The sequence below is a fragment of the Phasianus colchicus genome, chromosome 22 (genome assembly GCF_987193195.1).
Source record: "Phasianus colchicus chromosome 22, bPhaCol1.hap1.1, whole genome shotgun sequence".
NCBI classification, from domain to species: domain Eukaryota; kingdom Metazoa; phylum Chordata; class Aves; order Galliformes; family Phasianidae; genus Phasianus; species Phasianus colchicus.
The window spans coordinates 2,077,666-2,095,535 of record NC_143457.1 but is presented as its reverse complement, the minus strand read 5'-3'; the positions used below and the strand labels follow the sequence as shown (position 1 = coordinate 2,095,535).

The 17,870-nt window shown below is 44.1% G+C and overlaps 1 protein-coding gene across 3 annotated transcripts; it reads right to left on the bottom strand.

Moving 5' to 3' along the window:
- Positions 1-4: 4 nt before the first annotated feature.
- On the bottom strand, positions 5-16,165 carry TNFRSF8 (TNF receptor superfamily member 8). 3 transcript variants are annotated; one of them, XM_090123113.1, is made up of 11 exons: positions 15,680-16,165; positions 15,335-15,544; positions 9,780-9,870; positions 8,107-8,229; positions 7,764-7,919; positions 7,577-7,670; positions 6,901-7,172; positions 6,601-6,711; positions 5,137-5,162; positions 4,541-4,748; positions 5-3,373 (listed from the first exon to the last, which is right to left on the bottom strand). In XM_090123113.1, the coding sequence occupies exons 2-11, from the start codon at positions 15,404-15,406 to the stop codon at positions 3,132-3,134; spliced, it is 1,395 nt and encodes a 464-aa protein (XP_089979239.1). In that variant the 5' UTR covers positions 15,407-15,544; positions 15,680-16,165; the 3' UTR covers positions 5-3,131. The 3 variants fall into 3 exon arrangements, with proteins under 3 accessions (XP_089979239.1, XP_089979240.1, XP_031469250.2); XM_090123114.1 differs by having other exon boundaries at positions 15,744-16,165; XM_031613390.2 differs by lacking the exon at positions 15,680-16,165 and having other exon boundaries at positions 15,335-15,663.
- Between the last annotated feature and the right edge of the window lie 1,705 nt (positions 16,166-17,870).

The window sequence follows — 17,870 nt, the reverse complement described above, 5'->3', positions numbered from 1 at the left end:
AGGATAAAAATCCGGGACGTGTTTAATTCATATCACACCGAGATTGAAGTTACTGAGCTTGCAAGGCTGATTGGTCATCCAGAAAGTTGTTATAAGGAAAAAACCCAAAGCTTCGTTTGTGCCCAGCCCCGAAATACAGCCTGATTGCTGAGCATCCCTCAGCGGGCACAGCCAGGTCAGTGCAGTCATTCCGAGGCTGTGGATGAACAAATTGCTGTCCTTTAACATGAAACTGACATTGCTGTGTTGCTGTAGAAGGAATGGTCCGTGCTGGGCACAATGAACACTTGCTGGAAACGAGGGAATGGCCTCCAGTCTTTAACGGGAAGTTTTCAGTTCCTCCTCCCATTGCTGTTTCTGTATGCACAACCTCTGCCCCCAAAACACGTGAATTCTATTTCCTCCTCCCCTCCCATAGCTCCCATTGATGTGGCAGCACTGAAACCACAGGAAATTGTCATCTGAGCATTCCTGAACACAACAAACCAAGGACAAACAGAAGGACATACAGCTCACTCACTGCCTCTCCTGCAGGACAAACTACATGGAGTGACAGCAGGTGTTTCTAGGACTTATATTATGTTCTGGACTTGCAGAGAACAGAAGAATTCAAATAAATACTGGAACTAAGAACACTTGGAATTAGAACCAGGTCTCAAATGTACCACGTGCAGGTAGATCATCCATTGCTGGACATCAGTGACGAGGTCCCATAATGCTGAGATTCTCCCACTTCATTTCTGGGGCTGTGGGCCCAAGAAAGCATCAATTTCTTGTGATTTATTTCTTCAGTCACAAAATCTGCATAGCATACATTCCTTTATATGCTGAGGTTGAATGGATGAAGGACATCCAGTGTAATATATGAAGACTTTCATAAAGCCAAAGAGGCTCCATACCTAAAGGTCATTCTAGAGTCAGCTTAGGAAAGGCCAGTTTAAGGATTTCCCAAAAGATGACGGGACAGGAAAGTCAGAGCTGTTTAAAAAGCAGGAAGGAAAGAGCACAGCACAACTGGCATCTTTCAAGACAAAGAGCAGGTAGCAGTGGGGTCCTAAGAATCAGTGCTGGGGTCAGTTTTATGCAGAAGCTTAGAAAAATCATAGGATGATTTAACTTAGAAAATCATAGAGTGACACAGCTTAGAAGGAACCTTAAAGATCACAGAGTTTCAGATCCCACCACCAACTCAGGCTGCCCAGGGCCCCATCCATGGCCCTGGGCACCTCCAGTGATGGAGCATCTCTGGCAGCAATGCCTCACTGCCCTCTGAGTCAAGAATTTCATCCTAATATCCAACCTAAATCTCCCATCTTTTTTGACTTTAGAACCATTCCCCCTTATCCTATCCTCCCCTGTCTTGGTCTTCTGAAGTCACCTGTGCAAGGACAACAACTCTGGGCAGCCTGGTCTGGTGGTTGGTAACCCTGCCCATGGCAGGAGATTTGAAACCAGATGATCTTTGAGGTCCTTTTCAACCCAGGGCAATCTATGATTCTACGAACAACAACATATCAACATATATATCTCCTCTTCTTAAATGTATGGACAACATATCAACATATATATCTCCTCTTCTTAAATGTATGGTTCAGGCCTCCAGCAGAACACAGTGAGGTTAGAGAAGATAAGGATGAGGCCAACTAAAATAACCATGGCAATGAAGCGACTTAGATAAGAAATATAAAATGATAGGAATGCAGGCTTGGATGCTGGGAAGGATGCAGACAAGAATCATTAAGGCAACTCAGCATTGCGTTACATTCTGTAACACAGGAACTAGTGGCACTCACTGCAGTCAGTCAGAAGTCAGCTTAAAAGCAGTATCTAAGTACTTCTTTACACAGTGGGAGGTAACTGTCTGTAATCTGCTGTCATGGGGTGGTTGTGGAGGAAGATTATACCAGGAAACTCAAAAGAGATTAAAACACCAAGCAATGGCAACAAGAACACTGAAAGCTGAGACAAACTTCATCCAGTTCCAGCTGATGCTGCAGAAGTAGGAGGAATGACAAGAGCAGATATTAACTGCACTTATGTGCTCCCCCTAAATAGCACAGAGATAAAATATTAGGCAACTTGCACAGTGAGCCTGGACTAAGGAGGTGATTTTGTGCTTCTCTATTCCTTTTGTTGGCTCTCAGACAAGATGCTGAAGTTGCACTGCTGTTATCACAGTCCTCTGTCCAGGATAAAACTACAAAGAAATTGTTTTTGTGGTTCCTTCTTTTCTGACTCTTAAGGCACACTTTGTCACCCTGTTCATTTCCTGTGCTCCTGCACAAAAACACAGTCAGCACTACAGCATCTACAGTTATCAAACATGCAGCATTAAAAGACCTGAAACTGTGTAACAAGGGGCAGCTGACCACAAAACCAGAATTATTTTTGAGGAACAGACATGCAAATCAGTGTCACCGTGATGAATACGAACAATTCTTCTAAAACAAGCAGATATTGACAACGTTAAAGGAAATAATTGCTGTGCCTATTATTATTTTTTTTTTAGTAGAAACCCAGTTCTTCTTTTCCCCTTTGGCAGTCAGCATTGCCCTTCACCCATAGTTCATTCAACATCCAAACGTTCAGCCAGTCTTCAATCAGAAGAGGATGTTTTCTGCACTTAGGAATGATTTCATAATCACAGAATCATAGGATGGCTTGGGAAGGGACCTCAAGAATTGAAGAAATGCGAATCAGGCTTAAAAACAAATAGAAGGATTGGCCTAAAGTACAATGGAGAACAATGTGAAACATGGCTGGCTCTCAAGATTAACTCAGAATTCCATCCAGAATTTTCAGAGCTAATAGGAGTAATTTTTAATTCCATCCCTTCATGCAGAGAAAGCAAGCTGTGAAACTGGAGTTCGCATCCACAAGTCCTCTGAATTCTTTAACTTTGATTCCAGCTTGTTTCCAGCATGATACTGGGGAGAGCAAGGAAAAGAGAGAAGTGTTTGATGTCAACCAGTGGTTTGGATGATCCTCTCATTAGTTGGATGAAATAAGTTGAACGTTTTTGGCTCTTTAGTTTTGTGTAAGACGCTCTGGGTTTACCTCCCTCCGTGTAGATTCAGGCTTAGTGTCACAATGGATGTTTTTGTAGCTTCACACACCTTCTCAGCCAGCCATCACTTTTCAGTGGCTGTGGTGGGGTGATGGAATTCCTTTCCTTCCTCTTCCACAGGAATCATGACATCGTCCCCTGGAAAGACCTCTGTCTCCTGCTCTGGATAGTGCATTGACAGTTCCTCTTCTATCTTTTCCTGGATATCAACATCACTTTCATATCCCCTAGCAGTACAGTTCTTGATACCAGGTGTTTTTGAAGACCCCACGATAACAGTATCGGCGTTCATGATGAATATTTTTCCTGAGAAAGGAAAAAAAAAAAGAAGAAATGCTGAGCACAGGCAACAATACTGCTGTTCTTAGAGATGGCTCCTTGTCATGCAAAACTTGGACTTGGTATTCAGTTTTTATTTTCTCCTTTTCTTAGTCAGACATATGCAGATCAAACCTCTCACAAGGGACAGCTGAAAAGCTATTTCTCAGATCTAACCCAAGGGTGTTGCTCTTTTGGCTCCTTGGAATGAGAACTACCAAGAGCTTCCACCTTCCTTCTTATCATCAAGCACAGCCAAAGCCCATGGCAAGCTTATCTACAACCTGAGTGCCTTCCACAGGCCCAATGAGTACCAGCTGGGACCCTGGTTAACCTCTTCTGCAAAAGACAGGCCTCCTTCCTCCCCTGCTTTGCACTGTCATGAAGTACCTAACTCACAAAACTAACACTGGTTTAAATCTAAGTTAGAGAAAGAGCTGCCCTGGGCAAGCTGATCTGCTGGGTGGCAACCAGCCCACAGCAGGGGTTGGGGCTGGCTGTGCCTTAAGGTCTCTTCCAATCTATGCCATTCTAACATGGGGGCTACGTTCCAGCATTTTACAGGCTAGCAAACAAGTTTTGGCTTTGCATGCCCACTTTTCTTTATGATTTGAGCCCATGCTGACAGACGGCTTCTTTGTAAGCAACACAGAGAGGACTGGAAAAGGAGTAGGGAATGGTAGTGAGTTCTGCTGTTCATTTCTTTTGACTGTGTCTCTACAGACAGCTTTCTCCCTCCCCAGACAGGGAGTAAGCATTTTGCAAAAGCCTGTTCTTTGAGCTGGTTAGGATAACAGGAATCCTTGTTGGTCTGCAGCAGCGAAAACAGAAGACATTTTCTGCTTCTGCTTTTCCTTGTTCTTTCTGTGCTTTGTCTCCCAGAAAAGCAGGGCTGATTTCCAGCAGCCTTAAGAAAACAGTTTTGGATCAGCTTAGCCATTTTAAAGTCTTTGGATTTGACTCATGCAGAAAAATAATGATAATAATAACAATACAAACCAACTTGATTACAGTACACAGAGCCAAGAGGTCACAGCCATCTTTGTTAGAAGTTCCTGCTACTTTTCCAGCTTGCCAATAATTCCAGGCTGATATTCTATGCCCAGGGATGAAAAAAATGACAAGGTGAAAAAATGAAAATACCTTAAGACTCACCAATTTGATTATTTGTGTGGTCTCTCACTTGAGAATCAATGGGGCAGTCTGGGGTTTTTCCATTGCTCTGCGTCACTTCAGTCAGACTCAGAACAGGATTACCTGCTTTTTCAGCACTGGAGATCAAGTTGTTGTTGGTTTCCAAAGGGAGGATTCTATCAGTTAACTCCTCCTCTTCTGGACATTTGTCAGTGGTCAGTGTGATCCTCTGCCAATACAAAGAGGAGAGCAGGAGAAGAGTCAATGCAAAGACAACACAGTGAAGATTGCAGCAGGTCGACAGAATCTTTCTGTGTCAGGCAGAAATAAGAGAACATCACCACTGTCATAGGGAGTGAAATAAAGCAAAGTGCCCAGCAGATAAGGGAACTTAAATTCCCTTGAATTACGTTCCTATATTCCTTAAGGCCACATTTGGACATAGCCCAAGACATGAAAGAGGCAGCTCCTAATTTGTCTCATCTCTGCACCTCGATGATGTGGATTACAACTCCAAATAAGAAGGCTGGCACTTTTTAACAGGACACTGAAAAAGATCATTAATTATTTACATCAGAATGGAAAGTGACCTGTTTTGGAACATGGTTGACACTTACTGCATATTTGTCCACTAGATCAGAACCTGTAATGGAAAGACGAAGAATTATCAGGAAAGAATTTATAGTAATCACAAGAATATTAATTGCTTTGAAATGTCACCCACCCATGTCCTAGACTACTTTACAGCCCAACTCACCTGCATTATGCTCTCTTTACCACTGAGGTCACACTTCCATGAAGGGCTGAGGTGATTCAGGGACAGGTTGCTGCCAAGCATGTGAGATCCTGCTCTCCCCAAAGCCCTTTGTGCCCACACCCATCACTTTGCACACACCAAAACCAGCATTCGTCTAATTACATCTAATCACGTGATGAACTGATTAAGCCTTCTAAATAAGCAGAAGAGTCTCTTATCAAAGTAACAATAATAATATGCAAGGATGGAGGAAGGGAACACTGGGGGTGTGTAGAGAGCTGTGGGTGCCCCATCCCTGGAGGTGCCCAAGGCCATGGATGGGCACTGAGCAGCCTGAGCTGGTGGGGGGCACTCAGCCCATGGCAGGGGCTGGGGCTGGCTGGGCTTTAAGGTCCCTTCCAACCCAACCACTCTATGATTCCATGATTCTGTATGAAGCCAGATGCCTCCTATCTAATTTCATTCTGATGCACAGCCACTGTTACCTTCAATGTCAGCTCTACAATGCTGCAAAGTAACATTTTTTTTTTATTGTGTAAACCAAGTGAGGAAGGAAAAATTCCATTTTGAGAAAATTGAGCTCACATGAGAAGTGTTAAGTTGTATTCCTGAGTAAAGAAGCAGAAATGTAGAGCAGTCAGAAAAATATCCACTGCAACAGAACAGAGCAATCAATGGAGATGCAAAGAGATTAGCTGAGCAAAACGTATGCACTGTAGGGGATCTGTATAGGTTGCTATGGCGAACATCCACTTTCTTTCTTTCTTTTTTTTTTTTTTTTTTGAACACATCTCCCAGATCTGAGTGCTCAGAAATGAGCTGTGCATTTTTCCAGCAGCCTCCCTGCTCGACACATCACCCAATAGTGCCCATGCAGTGGGGAAGAAGAGCCATCTAGCGGCTTGTCCCATCCACAGCCTTACCAGCCTGCAGAGAACGGACTTCAAGTTCCAAAAACTACAGCTAAAAAGTCACCACCTCCTATTTCCCCAGCCAGTTTGTTGCATCCTCCTCCATACATTCTCAGCTACTTTAATCGGCCCTGGGCAGCCTGATCCCAGTGCCTCATTTAGTGGTTGGCTACCAGCACAGAGCAGAGATTGGAACTGGATGATCTTTGAGTTCCCTTCCAACCCAACTATGACTATGAGAATATTCTCCAACACGATGGAGAACAGTTTGCCTAGAACCCTTAACTGACCTGTCTTCACCAGGCACTAGGAAACATCATCTCCCCTCCTGTCCTCTGTAACATTTTAGGATGCTGTAGTTCCCAGGTGGGAAGGTTAGGCAGCGTGCCGTGTACCACAGTTTTAAAACTCACGTTTTTGTTTGAGGATGAGGATCCGTTTCTTGCAGACTTTCCATTGCCAAAATGACAGCATGCCCACAGGTAGCACCATCACAGAGAGAACCACTCCCCAGAAAACAAGACCTGCAGCACAGGAGGAGGAAAGGGAGAACAAAGAGACCAAGAAAAGGCAGAAGGGGGTCTATCAGTAGGTCTGTGTGTTTGCCCGACATCATTTCACAAATTGTAGGGGTTATGCAGGAAGCTCACGTATTACTTTCACTAAAGATATATCTGAATAAAAGCTGCCAGATAGAATAAATCCCTTCTGACCTCTCGTTGTTGCCTTTCCCTTGGCTGAGGTGGGAGAAGTGCCAGGCAGATCTTTCTCCTCGGGAGTTGAACTGGGAATTTTGGTTGTGGCACTTGAAAGGATACTGGCAAGGGTCACCAGGTTTGCCGGGAGCTTCAGTATATCAGAGTCATTTGTTTCATTGCTGATTCTGACGGAGGAAGTGTCTGGGTAGGAGGGCAATTGGTCCATGCAAACCTGATCATGGGTGGCATTTCCTTTGCCCTGTGCTACTTTGTTCAACTTGGCACAGCTAGGGAACAAAAGAGAGAGCAGTGCATCAGTGCTAGGAGCAAATGACATGACACTAAGATTTTCCATGTGGCATATGCCCTTTTTGGTCACGTTTATACCACATGCATTTACTGGTTTTAGTCAGAAAGTCATTCACCTTCTGCTCACCCCTGTGGCACTGATTCTTGACCCGGATGCAAACTCACACACACACAGAATCCCACTGCACTCAGTGAACTGAAACTGAGGCAGGAGAGATCCCTTCCTCCTTCCAGCACTGAGCTGTGCAACAGCACAAAGGCTCAAAGCTGCCCCACTGCCTCTAGGGTAAATTTGTCACTTGTGGCACAAAGCAAAGATCCCTTTGTGTCCTCTATTAGCTTTAACCAGTTGGTTTGTCACTTTGAAACACTATGGACTTACTCCGTGTGGGGCTTGCAGATGTCAGTGCTGGAGCTTTGGTCAGAGAAGGTCCCAGGAGGGCATTCTTCACATGAAACATCAGTCTTTGAGGTGCCTGAATAAAAACAATGGCAGCGGATGGATTGATCAAAATGAATCAACTCCAAGCCTACGGCCATGAAAAGATAAAATAAGAAGGAATTCCTACCTCTGATTTTGACTCCAAAACCAGGCTTGCAAGCAGTGTGCTGCTGGCATCTCATGCAGGTGTACTTAGCAGCAGTCTGGCAAAACATCCCTGGTCGGCACTCACACACCCGGCTGGAATTGAAGGAGCAGGGAGCCTTTTCCACAAGGTCAAATTCTGCAGGGAAGAAAGAGATGGAGTAACAAAGCATCACTCTGCGAGCAAAAGGCAAAGCAGGGGGCAAAAGCTGAGCAACACCAGTGCAAAGGCTTGGGAAGCAGAATGGGCTGCTGGCACTCTTGGCAACAGCACTTTAAGTTATGAACAACTGGAGAAACCTGTAGGGAAACAGCAAAGCAGTTACCTTTGGTGCATAAGACACAAGCATCACATCGTGGCTTTGGGGATTCGTTCAGGTATTGCTCAGGTCCACATCTCATGCAATCTTCATCTGGATCCACGGGACATGATTTCTTTTTAGCATAGCCTGGAGAAAGAAAGCCAAAATGTGTTCAAAAATAGAGGAGAAAGCCATCTTGAAGCATTGTCAGCCTTAAAGCCAAAGGAACTGGGAGGCACAGCAGTTAGCTGTGAGCTGGTGGCCTTGCCAGCAGGTGGAAGTAGTCAGCAGACAGTAAGGAATGATGGCAGCTGCAGAAGGGAAAAACTAAAACAACATAAAGACTGAGCTGAATGCTTAACAGGTGGCAAACAGGAGAAAAATGAATCTCAGTTTCAGCACCAGCCCACATCAGCCAATCACAAAGGGTTAATTGTAGGAATGGGTTATTTTCCTGCTGGAAAACATTCCTACAATCAACCCTTTGCTGGAAAATAACTCGCCTACTATTCATTTTGGCAAGCACAGTGTAGGAGCACAGGTCAAAACAGCCACTTCCTATTTGGCCCAACAAATACTAGCAGACAAGCCCTAACCACATCACTCCCACCTTCTCAAAACTGCTTTTCTGACACTGTTCTTTTGAAGGGTGGAGCTGATTGCAGAAGTGAAATGTTTGAGAACTGTGGGTCATGACAGCTAACTGCAAACTACATCTCTGCTTTTCACAAGACCCAGCTATGACATCCATCATAGTGGGAGCTTTTGAAGGAGAAAAGAGCTTCTTCCCTTGGGAGTGGCCCAGAATCTCTGCCCCTTTTCTTCTTCTACAGGAGCAGTTTCTCCATCCCTTGGTCTTGCTTACTCATCCATTTTCTGAATGATTCTGGTGGAGTGCACCGAAGCAGTACAGGAAATCTCTGATGTAACTGCATGCAAATGCTAGTAACCAAGCACTCACCTTCTCTTTATAGCACAAACAAATGTCAAAAATTTCCCTTCTGAAAAAAAAAAAAAAAGAAAGAAAGAAAGAAAGAAAGAAAGAAAGGAGAGAAATAAGTGAGAAATAAAGAAGAGAGAGGGAGGAGGCCACACTTATACAAGAAAAAGATTGGTGATGGTGCAGTACCATAAAATGCCCCGTCCATCGAGGGGGAGTTTCAGACATTTCCAGAGCTCTTATCTCTTATCTCATAGATGTGTTTCTGACCTCATACACCCCTGAGTCACAGCTTCAGGCAAAGCTCTCTCTGTCCCCTGCCACGTGGATATTCCACTTCTCACACGAGATGCTTTCTGATCTGTTTTGACTACGAGCACAACGACAGATTTTCTGCACCGTCATTTAATACTTTGTGCCTTTGATCAGAGGCTAAAATCACTGCACTATTTCATATCCTGGGGCAAGCAGAAATTAGCTGTTGGACCTGCCTATTTCTGGTTACTTTTGAGTGCCAAACCAGCCAATAAAAAAACACAGACCAAGTTCTAGCAAGCTATCTTGTTTGCAATTTAAAGGCAGTTTGCATGCAGACCCAACAGGGCAGGGAAGAAGAGAACAAATTCACATCTGGATCTACACCACCACTCCCATTTGTGAAATTGGACTTTTCTGCAGGGTGAAAAAGCAGTTCTGTGATACACGTGGTTTGTACACAACCTGTGAGAAAGGCTCTGTGAAGCACCAACATACTGACCTGAAGGACACTGGTAACAGCACCTTCCTAATGTTTCATCATAGAACCAATTCTTGAGTGTGTCACAGGAATGAGATGAGGTGAATGGTGGCTAAAAATCAAAGCAAAGACACAATTAGAGAACAGGTAGGGCTGTATGAGGGCAGATCCCAGCATCTGTCTCTGATGATGGTGGTTCCAAAAGATAAAGTCTACAGGTTTTTGAAAGTCCAAATGTTTTCAAAAGCAACCAGACAACAATTGCCCATAAACTTCAGCAAAGATTGTGATATTCAGCATATTTAGCAGTCATTCAGTGTTTATCTTCACTTAGTGAGCTCTTTTCTCTGAAAGTGTTTTAAATACCTGAAAGGAATATTGCAGCCCCATCCTTCCAGCAAGCTTTTCAGATCTCAAAGAAATGAACTCCTGGCTCCACATGATGCAAAGAGTGGCACTGCTCCATAGAAGTGCTTTTCAGCCAGATGGTCCAGAAAAAAACATAAATCTCTGCTCTTTAAATGCTCCCATCTTTTCTCGAGGCAAGGAATTTTAAGAAAAAAAATACAAACAGAATCCCTAAATACCTGTGGTAGCTTTCCAGCTCTGTATACACTGGCACTAGAAGTAGTGCCATAGTCAACATCATCTAAGGCTTGCCAAATGGGCTGTAATCCACACAGCTAATTCTTTAAGTGTGCAGCTGTTTGTATACTGGTTCTCCATGTCTTGTGCCCCTTGTTAACCCTTGTTATCCCATTCTGAAGCTGTTCTTTCGTAGTTTGCTCTGTTTTTTCGCTCTGCTCCTGCTCACCTTCCCACCATTCATCAATGCAGCAAGCCAATCTTCCTGCTCAGTTATTTACTCCTCAAAACACTTGAATTTAGCAACCTAAAGGCATGCAAACCAACAAATCGTTTTGCTTTTAACCTGGGGACAAATCCTACAGTGAGAACAAGTGTGCTCTGCCTTGAAATGAAAGCTGCTAGTACTACACAGAGAATGAAGCCCTCATTCAAACAGTTAAACCCATCTCTTTTACTGAGCGAAGGTTTTCATTAACAAACCTTGACATGATTATATGACCAAGACTTAAAATAAAAGCCACAACAGTTCTAATATTAGCTTAGAAAAATTACCCTGCAGTGATCCCACCTCTGCATTTCCTACCAGCCTTAAAAAAAAATTACATCTGTTGGCAATATCAGGAAATGGCACGACGTGTTTGGACACAGGGTCGTCCAGGAGTCACGTCAGAGATGTAGATGGACTGAGTGATTGATAAAGTGGATTCCTTTTATAAAGAAAATTCAGGCAACGACAGCATCCTGGCTACACCTAAGTCATCTTGAATGAGTTCCTCTTCAAGACTTACAAGATGTCACCACAAAAACCCGATCTTCTCTTTCTGGTTGTTCTAGAAAACCAACGCTGGCTTCAAAAGATGTTGAATGTTAAATCACAACGGGAACAGAGATCTTGAATGAAATACGCAGCACAGAAGCACAGAGCTTATCGAATTCCTGCCTGGGGTTTAACAAAGGAATTGGGACTGCCTACAAGGAAGAGCTGCTTATCCAAATGTGATCTTGTCTGTCTAAAACACTGAAATCATGTGCTAAGGATCAGATCCTCCTTGTAGGTACAGCCATGCAAATCCTGCTTATCAATTTCCCCTGGTGCCAGTGCTGTGATAACTTACTGAGGCAACTACACATAAATAGTGCACAAACCAAGCAATGATGCATATGAGAGAAAGCACTCAGCACTTTTCTCCTTCCACAAGAGGGCAGCTGCACCCTACAGCCACCGGCACCCTATAGCCAACAGCACCTACAGCCAATGAAGGCAGTGAGGCACTGCACAGCCTGCACAGAGAGGTGGTGCAGGCACCCAAGGTCAGGGAATGGGGCTCTGAGCACTGATGGAGCTGTGGGTGTCCCTGCTCAGTGCAGGACCTGATGGCCTTGAGGGTCCCTTCCAACTCATCATAGACCTTTTCAGTGATAAATAGGGTTGCGTGCCAATTGGCGACATCAGTCATCAGCTCATTGTTACCTTTATTTTTCATCTCTAAACCATTAAGCTAGCAAAAAAAAAAAAAAAAAAAAGGCTGGCTATTTGCAGACAGCATACAGTCTATTAACCAAGCTCCCATACATCTAGTTTAAATGTCCAACGTGATCTAAACAGGCAAAAATGGCAGTGTGGAAAGGTACGCGTCACTACAAATGGCACTGGATCTCCTTCCCAACACACAGAAAGCTTTTTCTAAGCTTAATTTCAAATCTTTGTGCATCACATGGAATAAAAAGCCTTGCTGTAAGACCAACCCTTGCCCCAGACTCCTGTGGGTTTGTGGGAGAGGCAAAGAACACACTTTGAAGAAATGGCAGAGGTGAACGGCCCAGGACTCAGAATGCCTCAAAGTCTTCCATAAGCACCTCGGTCAGGAGGATATCACATTGTAATCAGAAAAGGCAGAGGAAAAGCTAATTGTCTCATTACATTGTGGTTATAAAGGAATCTGGTGACAGCACAGACTGGTTCTGTTTAAACAAGGGAAATTCTGAGCAAAATTCCCAGCAGTGATAGCAGTGTTCACCTCCCCAGCATCGATGCAGGCTGGGCCCTGAACTGTGCTACCACCAGCTGATGGAGCCTGCTGTACAGAATTGTGTCTGGACTGATGATAAGAGAGGAAGATTTTAAAGAAAATGCCCCCCCTACCATGCCTGAATCAGAATGGGCATCACCCAAAAGAAGGGAAGGGATCAGGGGGGCACCGAGGGGCAAAAGGAAAGAACTCATGGAAAAAGTGGTGCTTTATCATAGGAGAGCTCAGGAAGAAGACAGCAGGAAGGAGAGCATTTGTGTTCTTCCTGCTTTTGTTGCCCAAAATCTCAGCATTAAGACATTTCTAATGTATTTCTGGTGCTGTTTCTCCTTGCTCCAGTGCACTTACAGGAATGGTCAATTAGCCAATAAAGGAAGATTCATATTTTTGCCTCTTACTGCTTATATTATGGGAAGGATTCCCTCCTCCTTCTGGAACATCTTAAGAAGCACTGAAGAGTGTGATATAAATCATGTTTATCTGCAACAACCACACGGCTTTTCCTCATCAACATCTCCAATAAATTTTACAGAACAAACAGTGTTAAGAAACAGACTGAAATACAGCAATCCTACTGAGTTATTTTCCATTTTTAAAAAATCTTTTCCTCTTTTGACTGTTCCACTTTTTCTTATCCACTCTCTCGTGTGAATCTCAAGGCAGACAGAAACAGGACTCAGCAGATTTGGCCAGGGAAATTCACAATTTGAGCACAATTTCACTTTTTAAGGCAGCGTTGGTACCGTTGTCCCATTGGAGCGGATGGAGATAAGAGGCTGAGTTTCAGTAATCCATGCATGCAGGCAAAGAAAGGCTTCTGATTTAGCAGGAAGATGATCTTAGAGGTCTTTCCAAGCCTTAATGATTCTATGATTCTACATCTTGTGAAAGAGAAGACCAGAATTCATACGTAACTGCTCAGATTGCTCTACAGTGGATGGCCTGGGATCCCTTGGCCTTGTCACTTCATTGACCTACGAGGCCAACGTTGTTGTTGGGTTTTTCCTTCTTTAATGTGCTGCCAATGAAAGCCCAGTTGAAAAAAAAACCAAAAAACAAAACAACAAACATATTTGACACAAAGCATTTGGGTTTTTCAGCGTTTCTTTTTGACAATCTCTACAATCACATTTTGCTGTCCCAATTTAAATAACAGTCATTGCAAAGGTGGTGCTGAATTCAGCGGGCTAGTCTGCAATTCAGTCATGACAAGGTTTGACTCATTTATTTATGGTCTCTGGAGCTCACAAAGCCGTGGTGAGGCAGAGCAAGAAGTCAGCTTACTACAAATAATCTGTAAGTCAGAAAGAAAGTGTATTATGGTTAAAGAAAAGAGAGAGAGAGAAAAGAAAATCTACCAGCATTGGCTGTTCTAGAACTGACTAATACTGTAGCAAAACAGTCGGCTCTTTTTCAAACTTCTATCCAAATTCTGTCTGCATGAAAAAAAGTTGATAACGAAGGATTTCAAGCAGTCAAGCTTCACGCTTGTCATTAATGAGAGCTAATTGAAAATTAAAGCAAACTCCAAACTCAGCAAGGTTGGCATAATCCAGGTAAGTGAGTCTGAATGCTGACTGTGAGTAATAGAAATTCATTACTGTCCTTTTCATTTTGTGAACTGACCGAAGTGATGGCAAATTGCAAGAACTAATTAAAGCAGCTGGCATTCAGCAGACCTGATCTGCTGACCTGAATGCCCCCCTAAGGCCTCCTCAGGGAGTAAGGGCTGCAAATTCTGATCCTAGAGAAGAAAAGAAGGATCAGTGTACTTCAGGAAGGAGATGGTGGCAGGGCAGAAAGGACCAGGGGGAGGTAGAGCAAACTTGCCACGTGGGAGGGGAATTTACAGCTAAAGACATTAGGCAAACTCCTACTCTTACTGTAAGAGCCATGAGGATCTTTTTCAAACTTCTATGTAGAGGACTTGGTTATGCTCAAAGATCTAATCAGAGGCAGTTTCTTATTAAAAATCTCCAATAGCCCGTGTGATGTGCCGCACCATTCATTTACAGCAGGTATCTTAAATGAGCCACATGCTAATATTTCCACCACAAGGAAAACTTTCACCACAATTTCAGGATCCAGCCCAGCGGGCAATCAGTCACCAACTTGACCTTACCTATGCAAAGAGCCTCTTTGACTGACCTTTGGGGTTTTTTGTTTTTTTCCATGCGTACCTAGGCATCAGCCAGGGAAATTACCTGGATTTACGCCAGGCTCTGAGGGCTCAGTGCCACACGATGCAATGGTGAGGAGGGGGCAAGCGGGGTGGAGTGGGGGAGCACACAAACAAGGGTCTCAGATGATGTGATTTGAGCTGGGAGCTAACCTGCATCCACGGCTTCGTGTGAGCAGCATCCCGTGTTTGTTCTCAGTTGATCTGATGCAGAAAAGCGAGCCCATTCATGGGAAAGTCGGTGTCAAAGGGGTGGGCGGATGTAAAGAGGAAGGTATTTTATTGTTTCGTTTGCCTCTTTTACACCTTTCATTATGCTAGACCTGACTCACATCAGCAGAGCGAGGAGCTCAAGCAAAGTTCTGTAAGGAATGTGCCTGGCCCAGAGCATTTGGCTCCCCGGGCAAAAATGAGAGATTTATTCGAAGAAAATGAGGTCAGTCCCACATTCTTAAGAAATCTTTCCTCATTTCCTAGCGGGGATGAGCCTGGAGGTACAGTAATATTAGGAATGCCAAAAAAAAAAAAAAAAAAAGACTCAAATCATAGCTATATCTGCTTGTCCTGCCTGCAGACTTCCCAGAAAGGGCAAACTGCTGCTTTGTGACGGCTCTGCTTTATCCCTTCATCACCCATTATCACCCTTTATCACAAAGCCTGTTTCTATGGATGCTCACCACCCTGCATGCAACTGCTGGGAAAAAAAAAAATCAGCCCAAGGTGCCCCCAACCCTCTGCCAGATCCTTGGTCCTACAGGGCTGTAGGATCCCCCCCTTACCTGTGGGGCTCCCTGGATGTCCTGGAGAAGCAGCAGGAGCCACAGTCCCAGTCTCAGGCTGCAGGAAGCCATCTGCAGTGGCGTTAGCTTTCCTGAGCTTCCAGCATTGCAGGTCAGACAACCAGGTTGCTCCTCCTGAAGTCTGGGATCCTCCCAGTGTCCAGCCCAGCCTCGCTCAGCGTCCGCTCACTAAGCCCAGGGCCACTCCAGCTGTTCAAGACATGAAGGCAACAGATTTGAGACTCAATCAGGCTGAGAAAACAATTTGGAAGGAAGCAAGGAGGGGGCTGCCCAAAAAAAGAAAAGTTTAAAAAAAAAAAAAAAAAAAGAACAAAACAAAACCACTTCAATTGCTACTCCCCGAGCTGTTGGGTTTCTGTGAGTCAGATGCGTGCATCAGGGTTGTTACCCGAGGATGTGTCTGGCTGAGCAGTAATGCAGACTGCCCCTATTCATCTGAAGCATCGTAGGCTGTCCTCAGAGCACTCCCCAAAGCTTTGGTCCAGGCACGAGTCCAAGCCCTGCCCTGTCCACTGTCAGAGCAGCAATCAAGCCTCGACAGACTTCTCAATAAGAAGCACAGTGTTTCAGTACAGCTACTTCACTGCTGTTGAACCAAGCGTGTGAAAACTCTCAACAGCCACCTTTAGCTTCTGCACGTTGCCATTTCAACACCAGCATATCGTAGAGCATCCTCATGAATCCCTTCTTCCTTCCAACCCCACGTGAAATCAGTTCCTGCTGCTGGCAGTTTTCCCTTGCACGTGTGTACTTGTTTTGCTGCTCTGGATAACGTTTGGTGGCATGGAAAGATTTCAGCTTATTTAAGGAGTCATGCAGCCTTCTTATCTGCCCTGAAAGTTTGATCAAAAGTAAAAGTTAGCCACTTCAAAAACAGGCAGGCTGCCTTGAAAAATCTCACTGAGGTGTCCAGGAAAACGATGAGAATTTGTGCTCTCACACCCAATGTTTCTATGCTTCTTTTCACACTTATCAGCAGAAAGAAAAAGGAAAGATTCAAAGCAGGATAACTGGTGATTGCATTGCCAGCTTCCTCACTGCCACTGAGACTGAGAGGCAAAGATGAGAGCATTCACAGGGACCCCAGGATGAGGTACGTATCAGCTCTAACTCACTGCTGTAACCCTTTTTTTCCTCAACAATACCACCTCATAAAGTCAAAATAGGCATTTTCAGAAGATTGCATACTGGATTCTTGAGATACACATTCAGATATAACCTCCTTTCACCACTTCATCTGCTTACTTCTCGATGCCTAAGTGCTCTTTGTTAGAAAAGCCAACTTTAGTAGATATGCCTTTGAGGTCTAGAGACAGCTAAGCATTTGAATGCCCAAATACCACATTCTTCTTTTCCCTGATTAAATAACAGGCTAAAAAATGTCTTAACCTTGTGCAGTAATACACCATTAGGCAATGCTCACAGTTTAGAAGTGCTGTTTCAAATGCCACCAGAAGCAGGTGAGGAGCCCTGTGTTTAATAGCAACGTTCCAATCTGAATACGCTTTTCATTTCAGAGTTGGTGTGTTTTGATCTGAAATACAGTGATAGGGGCTTTCCAGAAGGAGCCCTATTAGTAACTGGCACAGAAGCATCTCAGCTTTCAAACAAACCCACGCTGCCATTCTCTAAACATTGCCTGGATTTCCTAGAAAATAATCCTCCATGCAAGTTCAAAATAATGATAGAATTGAACAAATCGAAGCAAACAAACAACCCCATTTCTCTGTTCTTCCCACCAGATAAATGGAAAAGCCTCGATGAGCACGCTATTATTGACTAAAATGCTGATTTGATTACATGCATCTCTCTCTAACATCCAAATCTCCTTGTGTTTTAGGTGTTCAAGGTAGAAATGGAGAAGGTGAAGTTGCTTGGAGTTTCCTCTTTCAGCAGTTCAGCCAATATGTAGCTAATTTTCACCGCAGCTATCTGATCTGTGCTGCTCATCTCCATGTGCTGCATGGAGCCAAGGGGTCAGAGAAGATCCTGTAAGTCAGAGGTTCCTCCAGTGTCACTGCGTACGTGGAGCAAAACAGCACATGGAACCATAAGTAATGGAGGTAAGCTACAAGAAGTCTCTAACTCACACTCAGGCCATTCCTCCAGCACGTTCTGTGTGCTACCAGGGGGAAGGAAGCACTGAGAGAATACTACAGAAGCAGCACAGTCACACAAAAGCTCCCATGGCATTTTCTAATGTTGAGATGGCTGATTTTAGTCTGTTATGCACTGGTAGCAGAGCTCCTCGTGCTCTTAAGCACATCACTAGCTGGGACTAAAACCACTGAGACATATCATCTCTCAGCATCACTAGACACGTAAAGGAGATCGCTGAATTGAAAAAGGCACATCAAAATAACCTTGTCTAAAATCTGTATTTCAGTTCTGTCAGCATTGCTATTTAGAGCACCACAATACACTGATGAAAAGCACTCCAATGTCTTGCTGCTCGGCTCGACGAAACAACACCAGATGCTGAAACTGCACTGAAACTCAGCAGTACCAAAGGGAG